This window comes from Mustelus asterias, chromosome 9 (assembly GCF_964213995.1).
Source record: "Mustelus asterias chromosome 9, sMusAst1.hap1.1, whole genome shotgun sequence".
Taxonomy (NCBI): Eukaryota; Metazoa; Chordata; class Chondrichthyes; order Carcharhiniformes; family Triakidae; genus Mustelus; species Mustelus asterias.
The window spans coordinates 90673253-90694861 of record NC_135809.1 but is presented as its reverse complement, the minus strand read 5'-3'; the positions used below and the strand labels follow the sequence as shown (position 1 = coordinate 90694861).

General features: G+C 44.1%; 1 protein-coding gene across 1 annotated transcript in view; it reads left to right on the top strand.

Moving 5' to 3' along the window:
- The window catches only part of tph1a (tryptophan hydroxylase 1 (tryptophan 5-monooxygenase) a), a 32636-nt gene extending 27467 nt beyond the window's left edge, over window positions 1-5169 (top strand). Inside the window, exons 10-11 of the mRNA XM_078221244.1 lie at window positions 561-694; window positions 2253-5169. Coding sequence (XP_078077370.1) covers window positions 561-694; window positions 2253-2427 — 309 coding nt within the window. The 3' untranslated portion in view covers window positions 2428-5169. The remainder of the gene's footprint in view (window positions 1-560; window positions 695-2252) is intronic.
- The last annotated feature ends 16440 nt before the right edge of the window (window positions 5170-21609 follow it).

The following is a 21609-nucleotide window of genomic DNA, read 5'->3' as shown; positions in this document are numbered from 1 at the left end:
TATGCTGTAAACCTCTATGACATGGGGAGAATGTGCAGACTAAGCTGGGAATCGAACCCGGGTCCCTGGCACTGTGAGGCAGCAGTGCTAACCACTGTACCACCATGCACATTTGGGATTATAGGGATACGATCATCTGAACTTTCTTCTCTAATCTCCATCCTCACTCTCACCATTGCAATCACTCACATTTTTCCAAGTTATCAAGACCCCAGTAGACATTTATCTTGTTCCTCCTAATTCCAAGTATGGCATTTCCCAGCTTCTTTCCTCCTTGGGTGACATTAGTGCTCATTACATCATCTCCTGCTGCAAAGTATTAGTTCTCAGGTGCAAAAAACTCTGGAACTCTCCACCTTCCTCACTATTTCCTCTCTTAACATCCACAGATATCAACAAGGTATTGCTTCTGGATTTACCTCATATTGTCTTATACTCCATGCAACCTTGGTCATGTCTTGCGTCTTCTGCATTTCCCTGTGTTTCTACTAAGCAAAACACCTGCAGCTGCACGTCTTATTTTTGAGGAACGCTAACCTGCTCTTTCTCTAATGCTTTAGCACTCACTCTCAGGAAACGCCAAGATTAAACCTTTTGACCCAAAAGTCACAAGCAAGCAGGAGTGTCTCATCACCACATTCCAAGATGTCTATTTTGTTTCAGAAAGTTTTGAAGATGCAAAAGAGAAGATGAGGTAAGCAGGGGCACTAATAGAATGTGGTAGGTTTGAGAACTGAATAGTGAATGAGACACTTCAACCCTGGTTTGTGGACTTAAATCGACCTCAAGCTGTTGTGATAAAAATTGTTGTCTGCTGGTTGTAAGGACCTACAGTTTACAAATCTGTTAGTGCAGTATCAATTCAGTTCCTACCAGCTGATGCACCATGTTAAAATCCGTCTGATTTAATATCAAGTGGCACTAAATTAGCACCTTAATTAAAAAGTAGAATGGTTGTTGTATAAAATGGGGGAAAAGTAATCATATGGATGGAGTTGGTTGTGTTTGTGTGTGGTTGAGGCTATGACACATTGCTGAGTGGAGAAAAAGGAACTTTTACTTCCACTAACCTGTTCATAGAATAATAGAATCCTACAGTGCAGAAGGAGGCCATTTGGCCCATCGAGTCTGGACTGACCACAATCCCACCCAGGCCCTATCCCTATACCCTAGCTAGTCTCCCTGGCACTAAGGGGCAATTTAGCATGGCCAATTCACCTAACCCGCACATCTTTGGACTGAGGGAGAAAACCGGAGCACCCGGAGGAAACCCACGCAGACACAGGGAGAATGTGCAAACTCCACACAGACAGTGACCCGAACCGGGAATTGAATCCGGGTCCTCGGCGCTATGAGGCAGCAGTGCTAACCACTGTGCCACCATGCTGCCCTATACACACTGTGCTGTTCTATATGTTAACAATGGATGCCCAAAATGCCAAGTTCTCTATTCTCCAGCATTGACATCCCTTATCTTAACTACAAAATTCACAATAAATAATGAAGTAAACCACCCTTGTTGTGCCAGGAAAAACTTTAAATATTGACTCAACCCACTCTTACCATCTGGTTGAACTGGACTATGAGAGTAACCAGTTTGCTATTTGAAGAAATGGCGAGGCTTCCATCAACACATGTGAAGAGACATCAGGTTGAGCCCTGCAGATCAGGAAGCTCCCAGGTTTGATATCTGACTTCTCTAATCTCAGCCCAGGGCTGGGAAAGATACCAAAGTTGGCAAAGCTGTCTCTAATTATGGAAAGGAAAATCAAACCATGTTTTCCCATCCTGATCACTATCCAATGAGCCCCGCTGGAATGTACACATGCAGATGTCAATTATAGGCCAACAACATGCTTCTCTCCTTTTCTGTCTACTTTTCCAGAAGGTGATAACTCTTTAAGCCCACTGGTACCTTGCCCAAGTGGTCACTCTTCCTGTCTTGGCCTTTATGATCAGGTCCACAGGTTATTTTGATCAGAAAGTGTATCACAGCTTGGTGGACTGATACCTGAACAGCACTAATGAGTGGGAGATAATGAACACTAAGAGGTGTGGGAACCCTGGACTGCTTTTCTTTTTCATCCCAGGATCACTGAAGCTAAATTGGTCTCCCAACTGAAACCAGCTAGCTTAACACAGCTTCAGGTTGGAATCTGGGATCTTCTGTCCTGTCCACCCTAAAAAGAGGTCTATTGGTATGTTGGCGCAGATACCTTTTTAACCTCAATTTATCAATTTTGTTTTTCAAGGGAATTTGCAAAGATGATCAAACGTCCATTTGGTGTGAGATACAACCCGTACTCACAGAGTGTGGAGATTCTGAAAGACACCAAGAGCATCACCAACGTTGTAAAGGAACTTTGTCAGGAACTCGATATTGTTTCAGATGCTCTCAGCAAGATCAATAAGCAATTTGGCATCTGAGCTCTTCCCAATCCCACATCCCCACCCTAACCCCTATTGCAAGTCCAAATCTGGTTGTTAGTCCAAGGCATGATTAGATAACATCCTGACCAATTAATATACACAACATTAACCTGCAAAAGTATAAACTCTGAAAGCAATCCCTGTTTCAAAACAATCTACATTTGGGAAGCAAGCATGCTATCCCTGTACAGTGGGCTCAGTATTCAACTGAGAAATCCATTAACACTACTCCCTGTTCAAGTTGATATGTTTAAGAAATTGCAGTACTCATCAGCATCTAGGCCCAGCTATTTGTAGCTATAGGAGTCAAGTTTGTCAGGTTCTGATGAAAGGCCACACTCTATTTTCTTTCCTTTCTCCACAGAATACTGCTAAACTTGCTGAGGGCAATATTTTGCTTTGGTGTTCTGACCAGTTCTTTTCCATCTCCTAGCAAGGTTCAGGAAACGCGGCTAGAATACCAGACCGATAGTTTCCATTATTCATATTATTGGACCTGAAGGGGCATTTTACAGAACATTTTGCAATAAAGATGTGTATGGTAGCACATTCTTAATTTATTTATTGCCTCTGATTAAAAGAATGCTGATAAAATGGCCATCTTTGTGAAGGTGACAGAATTCTCAGGGGATATTGCTCAGTTATTGATAGTTCCATGATCAGCAATGAGGAAATTAGGCCAATGTGCATTGCCTGTTAGAAAAAAAAACCCAACCTGCAAGTCCAAGAAACTGAATGCTGAATGAAGATCTATCTGTCCTTTGGTTGTTAGTCTAATGTTTGGGCCTGCTGCTGGGATGAGTAATCTTCACTGGAATAAATAAAATATTGGATGAGTTAAATCCTGATTATTGCTGTAGAATAAGGTAAGCTAGACTAGTCCGAGAGCAGAAATATACATTTGTGAAGAAAGTGTCAGAAGGGACTTCTCCATGAAAAAACGTATTTGGGATAATGTGCTAGAAGAGATACAAACTTTGTTTCAGAAAAAGTGTAAAATCTAAGGTGTCATCAACAGGGTGAGCATTCTGACCATTACAAGGATCTGCTGTGACATTTTTCTGGGGTGAGGGGGTCATTCACATTTTTAATTAGGCACCCTGGCCACTGCCAAGTTGTGAACCCGGTGTGAATCTGGAGAGTGCTGCTGAAGGTGAATGATTGGAAAGGCTTCCCATCCCTTTCATCTTTCGATCCCTTGGCAGCTTCCCACAGGAATGCTGGATGCCAGGAACAAGCAGGCATTCCTGCCATTGAGTGTTACTGAGAACAAATGAGGAAAATGTCTTCTGACATATTCCTGTCATTCGCATGTAATTGTATCTATCCATAATGAAGAAGGCATATCATACTCCCAATGACATTTCTGTAGCGGGTAAATAAATGGTGGGATGGGTAGAGTGCAGTAGCTAGGTTAGAATATGTTGGGGTATCACATGAAACATGCATTGGGCACTGGGCTGAGAAGCTTAGAAAATTGCAAGGATGAGCTTTGGGCAAACCTGTTGATGTTGTCAAGGCATTAATCTTGCAATAATTTACAATTGGAGAATTATCTGCTGCTAACAGTAGGTGCAGCGTGTAATCCAGCAACTGGCTTCAGGTATAATCATCACACCTCGGAGAGGCTGCATGTTACCTGATACTGCTATGCCTCTAGTACAAAGATGCACACGATCCATGCTCACTGAGTTTTGCAGGTTAATGTTGGCAATCCCTGATTAGTGTTAGAATGTTTAATGAAATCCTGCTGCTTTGCAATATTAGTCACTCTGAAAATTTGGAAGCTGCTGTGAGTAGTTTCCATATCCCCTGACTGCCTGCAGTAGTATTTGCATATTGATTGTTGTCTATTTGCATGCATTCACAGCCACCGGTAGCTTTCCTGCATAGAGCATCACTGTTTAAAGTAACCAAACATTTTGCATCCTAAATCTTTGAATAACACCACCTTCATTTAAGTTCCTAAACAATCAGATATGAGCTTAGTCCTACACTGATGACCAAAGAGTAAAGTTATAAGTATTGTAGCTGGAAGATCAGTTTTGTGTGAGGGTGATTTGGTCTGGTGTTACTCATAAACATTTTGTCAAGGGTTACAGTCTTAACTAGTGTTTGAAGACCATGGAATGCTGCACCATGTAATGATGGGATACTTGATGACAGAGTGTTGAATCTGAGTCTGTGACTTATGCACTGGTTTGATTTCAGGCATCCCACTGTGAAAAGTTGCCCACTGGAGGTTGGGGACATTCCCTGCAAGATAGGAAACAATACTGGACTAAGAGTTCAGTTCTAGGAGGACCCATTTGCCCACTGGATGGAAGCTGGGGTAAATGTACATGAACAGATAAAGACAGGAAGAGGCAGCATTGAATCCCAAATTGGTTGAAGTTCATTATGGGGAAAGCTTTTGAATGAAAACTGAGGTCAAAATGTAGCAGGCTGCAAATGTGTATTTCTAGTTTGATCAAGTACTAAGCATAGAATTTGGGACTAATTGTATACATATTGAAAAGAAACTGGGATCATGCAGGGAGAGACTGTAGCCTTCAATGTATGTGTAATGGGCATTAATAGCCTATAAATGACAAATTAGGTTGGATCTCATGTAGGCACAGTGTTCAACTGTATAATTCTTGCTAGATTCTAGTATTTTAAATGTGCTTGTCCTCCTTGTGCCAAATGATTTGCCCAAGGCGCTTGTACTTCAATAATAAAGGACAATTTTACCCAGTCAAATTACCGTGTACAATGACTGAGCCAAACTCTCAGTGGTGGTGTAATGGAGTTCTCCATTTTCAGGGGAGGTGATGTGTATGTGCTACAACACAGATTCTATACATTAAATGCATATTAATTTTATTCATTCATTATGGTTAGATCATATCTTACTGTCTTCTTTGCCCTTTGATGTGTATTAAAGACTGTATTTTTACACACAATTCCACTATCATCCACAAATTCAGTCAGTGTACTATCTCTGTGTTGCTCAAATCCATAAATGCAATAAACAAGTGGAGACTCGGCTCCGATCCCTGAGACATTTCATTAGTGACAAGAACAGCTAAAAATCACTCTTTGCCTATTGTCTTCTAGCCAGTTTGCAATTAACCTCACAATGTCACCCTTGACACATGGGACATAATTTTAATACAATTGGTTAAGAAGTAAGGGCTGACTGAAGGAAGTAGGCTTTCATGTGAACAGTATGGGAAATTATCTGGAGGGAGCTTGAACAATTACATCCTTTTTATCTTTGGTAGCTGTTTGTTTTGAACCTTAATTAATCACTACATCCTGAATTATTTTGTTCCTCTCTTAATCTCTTTGGCTGTGGAATAAAAGAATGACCAGGGTGAGGTTAGGGCCGGTCAAAGACAGTAGTGGGAACTTGTGTATGGAGTCAGTAGAGATAGGCGAGGTGATGAATGAATACTTTTCTTCAGTGTTCACCAAGGAGAGGGGCCATGTTTTTGAGGAAGAGAAGGTGTTACAGGCTAATAGGCTGGAGGAAATAGATGTTCGGAGGGAGGATGTCCTGGCAGTTTTGATTAAACTGAAGGTCGATAAGTCCCCTGGGCTTGATGAAATGTATCCTAGGATTCTTTGGGAGGCAAGGGATGAGATTGCAGAGCCTTTGGCTTTGATCTTTGGGCCCTCGCTGTCCACGGGGATGGTGCCAGAGGACTGGAGAATGGCGAATGTTGTTCCTCTGTTTAAGAAAGGGAATAGAAATGACCCTGGTAATTATAGACCGGTTAGTCTTACTTCGGTGGTTGGTAAATTGATGGAAAAGGTCCTTAGAGATGGGATTTACGACCATTTAGAAAGATGCGGATTAATCCGGGATAGTCAGCACGGATTCGTGAAGGGCAAGTCGTGCCTCACAAATTTGATAGAATTTTTTGAGGAGGTAACTAAGTGTGTTGATGAAGGTAGGGCAGTTGATGTCATATACATGGATTTTAGTAAGGCGTTCGATAAGGTCCCCCATGGTCGGCTTATGATGAAAGTGAGGAGGTGTGGGATAGAGGGAAAGTTGGCCGATTGGATAGGTAACTGGCTATCTGATCGAAGACAGAGGGTGGTGGTGGATGGAAAATTTTCGGGTTGGAGACAGGTTGCTAGCGGAGTGCCGCAGGGATCAGTGCTTGGTCCTCTGCTCTTTGTGATTTTTATTAATGACTTAGAGGAGGGGGCTGAAGGGTGGATCAGTAAATTTGCTGATGACACCAAGATTGGTGGAGTAGTGGATGAGGTGGAGGGCTGTTGTAGGCTGCAAAGAGACATAGATAGGATGCAAAGCTGGGCTGAAAAATGGCAAATGGAGTTTAACCCTGATAAATGTGAGGTGATTCATTTTGGTAGTACTAATTTAAATGTGGATTACAGGGTCAAAGGTAGGGTTCTGAAGACTGTGGAGGAACAGAGAGATCTTGGGGTCCATATCCACAGATCTCTAAAGGTTGCCATTCAAGTGGATAGAGCTGTGAAGAAGGCCTATAGTGTGTTAGCTTTTATTAACAGGGGGTTGGAGTTTAAGAGCCGTGGGGTTATGCTGCAACTGTACAGGACCTTGGTGAGACCACATTTGGAATATTGTGTGCAGTTCTGGTCACCTCACTATAAGAAGGATGTGGAAGCGCTGGAAAGAGTGCAGAGGAGATTTACCAGGATGCTGCCTGGTTTGGAGGGTAGGTCATATGAGGAAAGGTTGAGGGAGCTAGGGCTGTTCTTTCTGGAGCAGAGGAGGCTGAGGGGAGACTTAATAGAGGTTTATAAAATGATGAAGGGGATAGATAGAGTGAACGTTGAAAGACTATTTCCTCGGGTGGATGGAGCTATTACAAGGGGGCATAACTACAGGGTTCGTGGTGGGAGATATAGGAAGGATATCAGAGGTAGGTTCTTTACGCAGAGAGTGGTTGGGGTGTGGAATGGACTGCCTGCAGTGATAGTGGAGTCAGACACTTTAGGAACATTTAAGCGGTTATTGGATAGGCACATGGAGCACACCAGGATGATAGGGAGTGGGATAGCTTGATCTTGGTTTCAGATAAAGCTCGGCACAACATCGTGGGCCGAAGGGCCTGTTCTATGCTGTACTGTTCTATGTTCTATGGTAGTGCCCTGAATGAGCAGTTGGCTATGTCAATAATTAAATGATCTGTGCAATAAAACACTACTCCCACTAAATACATTTAGATTAAATAAACCTCCGACAACCCACATGGCGTAAGTGAAAAAAGATCAAAATTTAGGGCCTAAAATTTTGAGATCGTACTTGTGCGAAAGGGATTTCCAAGATTTTGAACTAGTGACCATGAAGGAACAACAATCTAGTTCAAAGTCAGGATGGTGTGTGGCTTGGAGGGGAACTTTGAGGTGGTGACATTCCAATGCATCTGCTGTGCTTGTCCTTCATGGTGGTTGAGGTTGTGGGTGGCGCTGTTCAAGGAGGCTTGGCTAGTTGTTGCAATGCATCTTGCCCATGGTGCTCATTGCTGTCACTGTGTGTCACTGGTGGAGGGAGTGAATGTTTAAGGTGGTGGATGGGATGCCAAACAAGTGGGCTGCTTTGTCCTGGATGGTATCAATCTTCTTGAGTGTTGTGAGCTGCACTCATCCAGGTAAGTGGGGAATGTTCCATCAAATTCCTGACTTTTGTGCCTTCTAGATGGTGGACAGGCTATGGGGAGTCAGGAGGTGAGTTATTGTCACAGGATTCCCTGCTTCTTACCTGCTGTTGTAGCCACAGTATTTATGGGCAGAATTTAATGTTAGGCAAATGGGGGCATCACCCATTGGCTGAAGAGCGTGGGAGAGGCTCGCATTGTCTTTTCTCGGGAAGGGCTACTCAACTAAGTGCCATTTAAGCTCTCAATTGAGTATCAATGGTCCTTCCCCAGGACCAAGGACCCCACGACAGAAGTCCCATCCACTGAGAGCTGCCAGTGAATCGGTGACTGGCAGCTCTCTGGGAAGTCATTATTCTTCAGGAAATATGAGATATTTTGGGTGATCTTCCATGAGCATCTGGCTAGGAGACCCTCCAACTCTTCTCAAGTACCTCACGATTGAGGAGACCCCCAGCTCAAGCATGGAATTCTTGCTTAGTGAATCCAAATCAGAAAAGCACCCTTGATTCCTGATAACCCTCTGGTCCTGACCCACAGCTTCTTTTCAACTCCTGACCAAGTCAACTGTCTGCCTCAAAGCTTCCCCCAAGCTGACTGCAAGTTTCAGTGAGAACATCACAGAGATAAACGCAAAACAGAGAAAATGCTCTGTAATCTACCTGGGATAAAGATTAAAACAAATTAGCTTTACCTTCAAAACAGCCTTTAGATTCTGGGACCCACACAAATAATTTATATCTCTAATGGGGCCAACTGCAGTCTTACCCGACTCACTCGCTCCATTAAGAAGCTAAGAGAAGATCAGCTGTTAGTTATTGTTTTCACAACTCCAGCTCTAACCCCTGTGATAGACGCGGACTATCTATTGAATTGTAATTAGGAATGTTTACCAGTTTTTCAAACCCAGCTTTTTTCCATTTATCTTACCCCACTACCTGGAAGTTCCCCTCTAAGTCACTCACCATCCTAACTTTGAAATATATCGCTGTAAAACTCCCTCCCTAACAGCGGTGTGGGTGTACCAGCACCACATGGCCAACAACAGTACAAAGAGGCAGCTCACCACCAACTTCTCAAGGGCAATTAGGGATGGATAATAAATTCTGGCATAGCCAGAGACGCCCACAATACCATGAATGAATTGAAAAAAATTGAAAATTCAAATCCCAAAACGAAAAGTTATCCACTTAAAACATATGACTCAGGAAGTTGCATTTTCATAACTGTGGGCAGCTTTATCCCGTATCCTAAGTGAGAGGGGCTAATTGGAACTGCCAGCAAAAGCATCATGTTGGCAAATTCCAGACTCTTTGTGCTGGATTCTGATCTGATTTCAGGAGGGAGAACCTGAGGGAGAGCAAGGGAGGGTCATGATGAGCAAATAGCTTCCTTCACCTGCTCTGGTGAGATCTTTAAACTCAGGAAATCGATCGCAGACTGGATTTACACAGCCCCCACACAGCTTCTAATGCTGATTATCTGACTCACAGCATGGTTAGCATCAGGATCTATTAGCAAGTGGATGCACTGCCCCATTCCACTGCAGGCAGCACCAAAATGCCATCAGAATCACAGGCCCTCAGTTCTTAACTAGATAAATAATTCATTCTACAGAAAGTATCAGAGTAAGTACATCCTTACAGATCAAAGGGGTTTGTTTGTGGGTGACTGGATTCAATTAATAAATGATAAAATCTAAAACAAAACTTTGAAGTCTGATTCAACTACTGAGGGAAAAAAACTATTGTCCCTCCCTGCTATAGAGCTCTCTGTGATGGATATCAGGTCCATCTTGTGTCTCATTAAAGGATTTATTTTCTTATATATGCATCTTGTCATTTGAAATGTTCATTGAGCTAAAGGTGCCACATTTAAACTAGTTTTCATAGACTCATAGACTCCCTACAGTGCAGAAGGAGGCCATTCGGCCCATCGAGTCTGCACCTACCACAATCCCACCCATGCTCTATTCCCTTGACCACACATATTTACCCTGCTAATCCTCCTAACCCTAGGGTCGATTTATGCATGGCCAATCAACCTAACCCGCACATTGTTGGACTGTGGGAGGAAACCGGAGCACCCGGAGGAAATCCACGCAGACACGGGGAGAAGGTGCAAGCTCCACACACAAAGACACCCAAGGCTGGAATCAAACCCGGGCCCCTGGCGTTGTGAGGCAGCAATGCTAACCACTGTGCCATGCCATTTTATGTTACCTATTTTCTGAAAGGAGTTTATTTCTTACGTACAGGGGATATGGGGTGTGCAGACAATACATGATCTTGTTTGAAGTCGCTAGCTGTTAATTTTCACCAGAAATTCTCCCCTGGCTTTGAGACTTGTGTTTGTGCAGTTTGACAAGTGATTGTGCATCCTCTGGCCTTAGTCGTCCAATTGAAAGCAAAATCCATCAAATGCTACAAACACTCAACAGGTCAGACCATCAAGAAAACATGAGACAACTGAGATTTGGAGTAGAAAGTCAGGAGTTCACTATTTGCTTAAACTTGAGATGTTTAAGGTTCTGGCTCTGGTTTCCCTCCTGCCGTCATTGTGGGTATGTTTGATGAAGAGGACTATGTTTTGCTGCTGTCTAAAATCAGGTTCTCAAGTGAAAGTAAAATTAATTTCTGCTGCTCCCGACACTTGGCAACTGTTTCACTGACTGACACTCAGCACTTACCCAATCAGAGCAAACATGAGAGAACTTATCTAGGGCGCTGCACTTTGATTCCAATTAGAACTTTCCACTTGGAGCCTGTTTAGAAATTGGCTAAAGCCAACGTGTAACAACTGCAAAAGCAAAATGCTGCAGATGCTGGAAATTTGAAATAAAAACAGAAAATGTTGGAAACACTCCATGTTTGGAGAGAGAAACAATTGACATTTCAGGTTTATGACCTTTCAGAGTCGTCAGGGTCAGGAGGTCACAGTTCTCATCTCAGCTGATTTCAGCCTGGCCAGTTGTTGGGCTGACACTCCTTTTCACTCTGGACACTAGAGTTAGGTTTGGGGAAGAAAAATTAGTTCAATTTTTCCTGATCACCATCTGGCGACCCTTGTAGGAAATTTTTATGTGTGGATTCAGTCTCAGAAGAAGATTGAACTGGGCCTCAACAATCCCTATTGTTGGATAGTTTGACCAGTTCACTATCTTTAGATTTGAAAAGTGCCCTGGTGAATAGGAAGAGCTGACCTTTGACACTCATAGGATGCAAGTCAGTGCCATTGGGCAAGGAATAAGAACAGCGAAGAAGAGAGAACTTAGGTGGAAACCTAACATCTAATGTTTCATCATTCCATAGGATATATGACACAGAAATAGGCCATTGAATCCAACGGTCCATGCCGGAATAGACATTTATCAATCCTGCGATACAACATTCAACATTGGCCTTGTAATGTAGGGTGGAATATTCTTTTTAATATCTCCCCATATTGAGGGGACTACAAAATCATAGAGTTGTTACAGCGCAGAAGGAGACTATTCAGCCCATCATGCCTGCACCAGCTGTTTAAAGTAGCATATGACTTAATGCCATTCCCCTGCCTTTTCCCTGTCCTCTGCACATTGTTGCTATTCAGATAATTATCTAATGCCTCGATTGAACCACTCTTCCAGGCAGTGCTTTCTAGACCCCAATCACTTCTTGTGTGAAAAAGTATTTCCTTTCCTCACATTTACTTCTTTTGCAAATCACTTTAAGACTGCCTTCTCATTCGTGATCCTTTTACGAGCAGGGATAGTTTCCCCCCATCTAATCTGTCCAGCCCCCTCATGATCTTGAACATCTCTGTCAAATTTTTGCTCCAAGGAGAACAGTCCCAATCTCTCCAATCTGTCCCCAAAACTGAAGTTTCCCATCCCTGGAACCATTCTTGTAAACCTCTTCTACACGCTTTCCAATACATTCACATCTTTCCTATAGTGTGGCTTCAGAACTGTACACAATATTCCAGGTCTAATGAGTTCAGCATAACCTCTTTGCTCATGTACTCCATGGCCCTCTTAATAAAGATGTGGAGATGCCGGTGTTGGACTGGGGTAAACACAGTAAGAAGTCTCACAACACCAGGTTAAAGTCCAACAGGTTTATTTGGTAGCAAAATCCACTAGCTTTCGGAGCGCTGTTCCTTCGTCAGGTGAGCTCCTTCATCACCTGATGAAGGGGCAGCACTCCGAAAGCTAGTGGATTTTCCTCTTAATAAAGCCCAGGATACTTTATGCTTTAATAAGTGCTGTCTCCATCTGCCATGCTACCTTCAGGGACTAGGGACTATTAGTTTAGAGACTAACATGATGAAGCATAACCACTGGAAGCTGCTGTAATGTGAGTTACAGGAGTTGGCAGCTGCTATGAAAGTGAAGCTTCATATTAAGGTCATAAAACTAGAAAATGCTGGAAAAACTCAGCAGCTACCTGACAGAGCGTCAACATTTACAGCACTTTCTCTTTTTACTTCAGATTTCCAGCATCCACAGTATTTTGCTTTTACTTCACATTAAAGTGATTGGCCGGTGTCACAAAACATTTGTTCAGCAATGGCCTATATTTGACTGCCTGCTGTTTGATTGATAGTGTTCACCATGCCTATTGAGGTCCATTTGCCCTGTAGCTTGAATTTTACACTCAAGTGGTCCTGTACTTGTGGATGATCTAGTTGAGAAATGACAAGGTCATATTTCAGCTGGAGCTGATGGCCTGGCGGTATTATTGCTCAACTATTAATCCAGAAACTCAGCTAATGTTCTGGGGACCCAGGTGCGAATCCCACCACGGTAGATGGTGGAATTTGAATTCAGTAAAAATAAAATTCAATAAAAATTATCTGGAATTAGGAATCTTCTGATGCTCAAGAAACCATTGTTAATTGTCGGAAAAACCCATCTGGTTCACTAATGTCCTTTAGGGAAGGAAATCTGCCATCTTGACGTGGTCTGGCTTACATGTGACTCCAGAGACAGCAATGTGGTTGACTCTCAACTGCCCTCGGGCAACTAGGGATGGGCAATAAATGCTGGCCAGCCGGCAACACCTATGTCCATGAATGAATAAAAAAAAGTCCAGTGGCCCACTGAAACTCATTCACTTCATACCCTAACTGTCCCAGTCTGGGATCAGGCTATATTATAATACAATGCCACAATGGTAGCCTTTAGGTATCTCACATGCTACCTGTGATAAATTAGGGAGGGCTCTGCATTTTGTTTAATCTATTTCTGAAATAGTCAAAATGGGGCTTCCTTTCTTTACCAAATTCAAAATAAAAATTGGGCCAGACAGGTTGGAAAGCATTAAATGAAACATCTAAAACCAGATATACATCTCAAACCTAGGTGTGAGCACCTGTTCAAAGGATTGTTATGCTGTAGTTTGTACCTTTGTGTCATTAATCATGGATGGTTGATAGTTCTGATTAAAGAGCCCTTCGGACTGGCTTAAATGTTGGGATTTTAGTCCTGGCAATGTTACCATCCCTAGTTCAGGGCTGCTGAGGCCACATTTACCTGGCTTGAGATCAGCCAACTCAGAATAGACCCAGGAACCAAACTTAATCTTCTTGGTGTTTGAGGCTTAGATCTAAATTCAGTGGATGTATTCCACCAATCAGCAGGAAACCGGCGGATGTGTCTGTTGAAACTGGATCATGGGAAGACCCAGGTCACGATCGGCAAGTAACCTCCTAATGTTATGGAAATTCAAGGTATTAATAATACAACTGTTTTTGGTTCTGCTTCCAAATTGCTGGATCAAATATGAGGCAACTAGTGTAAAAACTAGGATTTAAACAGTGAATCAAATGCAGGGTTTATGTGGCTATTTTTACATGAGCAACTGTGTGAGGTGAACCTGTAAGTAAGACCTTTGGACATTCTATGATGCAGGATTGAGAGAGGGAGTGATTTGTTTCCAATAACTATGTTGGGGGCGATTCTCCCAAAAATGTTCTAAATGCTGAATTTGCAGGAAAACTGGTGTAAATCACGACTGTTTTTTCAGTGGGAGTTCAGACTTGAATCTTCCACACTCTGTGCAATGCAGAAGTTACAATCATGAATCATTAAAATCTCAGGGTGGTGGGGCCTATTCATGCTGGAGGCATGCACAGTGGCCCCAAACTGTCAGCCTGCAGTTTGCTGGCCAGCCCGGGACCCCCACAGTGCTGCCCCTCCCCCAGTCCTCCCACGGCCTGATCGTGGCCCCCATGACCATTCTCGGGCCAGCCCCAAACTCCTCCCCCCATCCTGGAGCGCCCTGATTTCCAGCCGCTCCCCCCCCAACAGTGATGATCCCCCCAACCCCCCCATATTGGCAGACCCCCCCAGGAGGCAAACCCCCCCCACCCCAGCAGACCGCCCCCCCCCCCCCCCACCCCACCCCAGCAGACCGCCCCCCCCCCCCCCAGGAGGCAAACCCCCCCCACCCCAGCAGACCCTCCCCCACAGGAGGCAACCCCCCCCAGCAGACCTCCCCCAACCCGCCCCGATCGCTGGCTTCCCTCCAGCCACCACTGATCCTGTCTGCAGAGTGGCAGCGGGACCCACCCACCCCCACCGATTGTCCCATAGGCCCTGCCCCCAGCTGGCCCCACCCCCTAGGCCTCGTCCTCTTGGCATTACCCCTTGACCCCTCCCCCTTGGCACTGCCTGATGCCCAGTGGGCAGTGCCAAAGTGCACTTTGGGCACTTTGCCCCTTGAGCAGTGCCAGGGGGCACAGGCTTGCACTGCCAGAGTCCCCATGTCCCAGGGGGCACTACCTGATCCCCTGGGGGTCCCTGATTGTCCCCCTTCACTCCCGCTAGTTCCCTGAAAGTGGGGAACTAGTAAAAACCCCGCCGGAGTGAATTTGTACTGGCGGCATGGGAAATGTCATCGGGCCCAGAGAATTCAGTCCCGACCTGATAGTCACATTTAAATCACATTAAAAATAGATTAAAATGACTTACCTGGTGTTCCCGCTGGTTTCCTGCATGGTCCCAACCACACTGAATATCCGGCGGTGGAAGACGTGCCTGCGCGAATCGTACACGCGCGCATCTCCCGACCCAACCCGCCAAAACATTAGTGGGGTCGGAATGGGAGAATTGCCCCCTTGTCTGTGCTTGGTTGTAAATTGCCCCATTATTTAAAATCTAATCTGATGTTCCTCAGTGAGTCACTCTGCGATATGGTGAGTTGAATGTTGCCCCTTCACTTCTGGAAAATTGGTTCAAATCCAGCAAAGGTGGAATAAACATAAGAACTAGGAGCAAGAGGAGTCACTTCAGCCGCTCCAGCCTGCTCCACTATTCAATACAGCCTCGGCTCAACTGCACTTTCCTGCCTGTTCTCCATAATCCTTTGACCCATTACAAATTAAAGATCTGTCCATCTCTTCCTTATATTTACTCAATGTCCTGGCATCCATCGCACTCTGGGATAGTGAATTCTACAGACACACGACCTTTGAGAGAAGTAATTTCTCCTCATCCCTGTTTTAAATCTGCCTTATCCTAAATCTATGACTTCTTGTTCTAGATTGCCCCACAAGAGGAAACATCCTCTCCACATCTACATTGTCGATACCTTTTATTATCTTATAGACCTCAATTAGATCTCTTTTCATTCTTTTAAACTCCAGGGAGTATAGGCCTAAACTGTTCAACCTCTCTTCATAAGACAAACCCCTCATCTCTGGAATCAATCTAGTGAACCTCCTCTGAACTGCCTCTAATGCCATTACATCCTTCCTCAAATAAGGGGATCAAACTGTATAGGTTGGGAAATGGGAAGAATAACGTACTTGGCTGAGCTTGAGGCTGAGAATGATTCTAGTGCTACAACAACAATAACAATTTTTATCCAGACAACTCCTTAAATATCACAAGGTGCTTCACAGGTGCATTATCAAACAAAGCTTGACAGAAGTTTATAGAAAATAAGAACTAGAACAGGGAGAGTCTGCTCCATCGTTCAGTAAGATCGTGGCTGATCCTCAGCTATAACTCCACCCTCCTGCGCACTCACCATTTCCCTTTCATTCCCTTTGAGAACAAATTTCCACTTATCTCAGCCTCAGGAATATTCAACCATGGAGCATTCAGAACCCACTTCTAGCTATAAAATTCCAAAGATTCACAACGCATTGAGGAAAAGGATTTCTCCTCATTACAGTCCAAAATTATCACCCCTTTATCCTGAGACTGTGTCCCCTTGTTCTAGATTTCCCAGAGGAAGCAACCGTCTCAATCTCATGCAGACGGGATGGATTTTTTCTTTCATTTGCAGGTTATGGGCATCGCTGGCTGGGCCAGCATTTATTGCCCACCCCTAATTGCACCTGAGAAGGTGGTAGTGAGCTGCCTTGGTGAACCGCTGTAGTCCATGTAGAGTAGGTACAGCAAGGGAGACAGTGGCGCAATGGTATTTTCACTGGATTAATGATCCAGAGACCCAGCTAATGTTCTAGGGACCCAGGTTTGAATCCCACCATTGCAAATGGTGGAATTTGAATTCAATAAAAAAAAAGCTAAAATTAAAAGATAACCATGAAACCACTGTCGATTGTCATAAAAACCCATCTGGGTCACTAATGTCCTTTAAGGAAAGAAATCTGCCATCCTTACCTGGTCTGGCCTACGTGTGACACCAGACCCACAGCAATGTGGTTGACTCTTAACTGTTCTTTGAAATGGCCAAGTCACTCAGTTTAAGGGCAATTAGGAACTTGCAAAAATGCTGGCCCATCCAGTGACGCCCACACCCCATGAAAGAATTAAAAAGAAAGGTACATCCATAGTCCTGGAAGTTCCAGGATTTTGACCCAGCAACACTGAAGGAACAGAGGTATATTTCCAAATCAATGTCCAGGTGGTGGTGCCCTATGTCTGCTGCAATTATTCCTCTAGATGATAGTAGTTTTGGGTTTGGAAGGTGCTGCCTAAGAAACCTTGGTGAGTGCATATTGTAGATGGTACACACTGCTGTCACTGTGCTTTGGTGGTGGAGGGAATGGACGTTTGAGGATGGAGTGCCAATCAAGTGGGCTGCTTTGTCCTGGATGGTATCAAGCTTCTTGAGTGTTTAAGAGTTGCACTCATCCAAGCAAGTGGAGAGTATTCATCACACTCTTGACTTGCACCTTGCAGATGGTGGATAGGTAATGCCACTGAATGTTCAGGGGCGAAGGTTGGTGATGGGCATTGCCTGGCACTTGTGTGGTGCGAATGTCAGCCCAGTCTTAGATATTGTCCAGGTCTTGCTGCATTTGGACATGAACTGCTTCACCATCTGAGCACTTCATGTCCAAATAGGGAGGTATTAGAACAGGTGACCAAATGCTTGGTCAAAGATGCAAGTTTTAAGGAACATTTTAAAGGAGGAGTCAAAACTAGTCAAGACTATTTCCAATCATGAAAATGATCATAGAATTGTAGAATCTCTACAGTGCAGAAGGAGACCATTTGGCCCAACGAGTCTGCATTGACTCTCTTGACAGAACATTTTACCCAGGCCCTATCCCCGTAACCCCTTGTATTTACTCCGCTAATTCCCCTAATCAGCACATCTTGGGACACTAAGGGGCAATTTAGCATGGCCAATCAACCTAACCTGCACATCTTTGGACTGTGGGAAGAAACAAGAGCACCCGGAGGAAATGCACACAAACACGGGGAGAACATGCAAAATCCACACAATCATCATAGGCCAGAATTGAACCCGGTGCTAACCACTGTGCCGCACCAATAATGAGGAAGATCAGGATGACAACAGTGCATATTTATAGATCTATTGATATCAGGCTATTAAAAGTCAGGAGGCGTTTTAATCTGCAAATATGCAAGCCAATCTTGTAAAGGAAGATGTCAATATATGTTGCAAACTGAAGGCTATGGGAACCCCTGAACTATATTGTAATATAAAACAAGAGTATGTTCCTTGTAATAATAGTGATTAGTGTGTCAAAGAGTGCCAGAGAGAGAAGGAACAATGACATTTGTCTTATCTTAAATGCTTTGGTGAGATCATTGAGCTTATTCCCTCATTGATTTGTAAATCAGGCTGAGAGAGTGCCTGTGAAACCCTTCAGAAGTTTTTACCCATGAGCTTCAAACAATCGATTCCTCTTTTACTCTATTTCATCTACTGGAGTATAACGTTTAGGGTCTTCTGTTGTGCTCTTTATTTCTGCTTCCTTGCAATGGACTGCTCCCGTCTTCAGGCCTCTCTGCTCCTTCAGTTGAAGCTATTCATACAATGAATGATTCAGAACGATTTTGGTGAGGCACTAATTTCGACAAGCTGATAAATACTGCCCCCTGGTGTAAACACTAGGACCTATCAACTGTTCTCCCAGCCCGCTGCTTTCCTCAGTAAACAATAATGCATTTTAAAGAATGCTGATCAAATCCACCTTATGTTTCGTCAGCTTACGCAGGAGTTGGATCCTGACATGTCAGCGGGTATTTAAAGAGCAGACCACACATTTTTCATTTACAAGATGAACTGTCCAGGAAGTTGCTCCTTACATCGAGGTTTGCTGCTCTGTAATGAAGAGAGTTTTTCAAAGATGGGATATCTGGTCTTGTGACTTTTCAAATTTAACTATGAACATGAACAACTTTTGTTGGGACAATTGTAAATTTGATGTGGGGAGTGGGTGGGGGGTAGAATAAGTCACCCAAGTTAATTGTACTTTGGGAGATGAACAGCAGATGGTGCTGTCAGCCTGTAGACAGAGTGGTTATATTCAGTTTGCCAAATTTACTATCTTTTTATGGAAGGACATTATAAACAGCAATGCTATTTTTAACATAATTATTGATAGCCTGTACTTTCGCAACACATTTAGCACAATAAATACTCGACAATATTCAATTCAAAATACAAAATAAGGCAATTACTAAGAAGCTGTGATAACAGAGAGCCAGCTGTCAGCCTCCCTGGCTGCCCAGTGAAGCTGGTTTAGGCTATTTCACCTTTCGATTCTGGACGGGGCAAGTTGGCTTGGGAGAGGATGCTGCTGTTGGACCTCCTTCATTGCCACTTGATTTGGAGGATCTTGCAGAGTCATCACTGGTTGTACTTCTTCAGTCCTTTGAGCTGTCTGCTGTAGGTTTCACAACACGAAAGAGGTGGAATGTCTTGTGAAAAGGAAGAGGGAAGCTTATGTAGGGATGAGGAAACAAGGTTCAGATGGCTCGATTGAGGGTTACAAGTTGGCAAGGAATGAGCTGAAAAAGGGGCTTAGGAGAGCTAGGAGGGGACACGAGAAGTCCTTGGCGGGTCGGATCAAGGAAAACCCCAAGGCTTTTTACTCTTATGTGAGGAATAAAAGAATGACCAGGGTGAGATTAGGGCCGGTCAAGGACAGTAGTGGGAACTTGTGTATGGAGTCAGTAGAGATAGGCGAGGTGATGAATGAATACTTTTCTTCGGTGTTCACCAAGGAGAGGGGCCATGTTTTTGAGGAAGAAAAGGTGTTACAGGCTAATAGGCTGGAGGAAATAGATGTTCGGAGGGAGGATGTCCTGGCAGTTTTGAATAAACTGAACGTCGATAAGTCCCCTGGGCCTGATGAAATGTATCCTAGGATTCTTTGGGAGGCAAGGGATGAGATTGCAGAGCCTTTGGCTTTGATCTTTGGGTCCTCGCTGTCCACGGGGATGGTGCCAGAGGACTGGAGAATGGCGAATGTTGTTCCTCTGTTTAAGAAAGGGAATATAAATGACCCTGGTAATTATAGACCAGTTAGTCTTACTTCGGTGGTTGGTAAATTGATGGAAAAGGTCCTTAGAGATGGGATTTATGACCATTTAGAAAGATGCAGATTAATCCGGGATAGTCAGCACGGATTCGTGAAGGGCAAGTCGTGCCTCACAAATTTGATAGAATTTTTTGAGGAGGTAACTAAGTGTGTTGATGAAGGTAGGGCAGTTGATGTCATATACATGGATTTTAGTAAGGCGTTCGATAAGGTCCCCCATGGTCGGCTTATGATGAAAGTGAGGAGGTGTGGGATAGAGGGAAAGTTGGCCGATTGGATAGGTAACTGGCTGTCTGATCGAAGACAGAGGGTGGTGGTCGATGGAAAATTTTCAGATTGGAGGCAGGTTGCTAGCGGAGTGCCGCAGGGATCAGTGCTTGGTACTCTGCTCTTTGTGATTTTTACTAATGTCTTAGAGGAGGGGGCTGAAGGGTGGATCAGTAAATTTGCTGATGACACCAAGATTGGTGGAGTAGTGGATGAGGTGGAGGGCTGTTGTAGGCTGCAAAGAGACATAGATAGGATGCAAAGCTGGGCTGAAAAATGGCAAATGGAGTTTAACCCTGATAAATGTGAGGTGATTCATTTTGGTAGGACTAATTTAAATGTGGATTACAGGGTCAAAGGTAGGGTTCTGAAGACTGTGGAGGAACAGAGAGATCTTGGGGTTCATATCTACAGATCTCTGAAGGTTGCCATTCAAGTGGATAGAGCTGTGAAGAAGGCCTATAGTGTGTTAGCTTTTATTAACAGGGGGTTGGAGTTTAAGAGCCGTGGGGTTATGCTGCAACTGTACAGGACCTTGGTGAGACCACATTTGGAATATTGTGTGCAGTTCTGGTCACCTCACTATAAGAAGGATGTGGAAGCGCTGGAAAGAGTGCAGAGGAGATTTACCAGGATGCTGCCTGGTTTGGAGGGTAGGTCTTATGAGGAAAGGTTGAGGGAGCTAGGGCTGTTCTCTCTGGAGCGGAGGAGGCTGAGGGGAGACTTAATAGAGGTTTATAAAATGATGAAGGGGATAGATAGAGTGAACGTTCAAAGACTATTTCCTCGGGTGGATGGAGCTATTACAAGGGGGCATAACTATAGGGTTCGTGGTGGGAGATACAGGAAGGATATCAGAGGTAGGTTCTTTATGCAGAGAGTGGTTGGGGTGTGGAATGGACTGCCTGCAGTGATAGTGGAATCAGACACTTTAAGAACATTTAAGCGGTTATTGGATAGGCACATGGAGCACACCAGGATGATAGGGAGTGGGATAGCTTGATCTTGGTTCAGATAAAGCTCGGCACAACATTGTGGGCCGAAGGGCCTGTTCTGTGCTGTACTGTTCTATGTTCTAACACCAGGTTAAAGTCCAACAGGTTTATTTGGTAGCACAAGCCACTAGCTTTCAGAGCGCTGCTCCTTCGTCAGGTAAGTGGGATTTCAGTTCACAAACAGGGCATATAAAGACACAAACTCAATTTACAAAATAATGGTTGGAATGCGAGTCTTTACAGGTAATCAAGTCTTAAAGGTACAGACAATGTGAGTGGAGAGAGGGTTAAGCACTGGTTAAAGAGATGTGTATTGTCTCCAGACAGGACAGTTAGTGAGATTTTCCAAGTCCAGGCAAGTCGTGGGGGTTACAGATAGTGTGACATGAACCCAAGATCGCTGAGATTGTTTGGGTTCATGTCACACTATCTGTAACCCCCACACAAGCACAAGCTTTCGGAGCGCTGCCCCTTCATCAGGTGAGGGAGGTGAAGGAACAGCAGTCTGCCTTCATCAGGTGGAG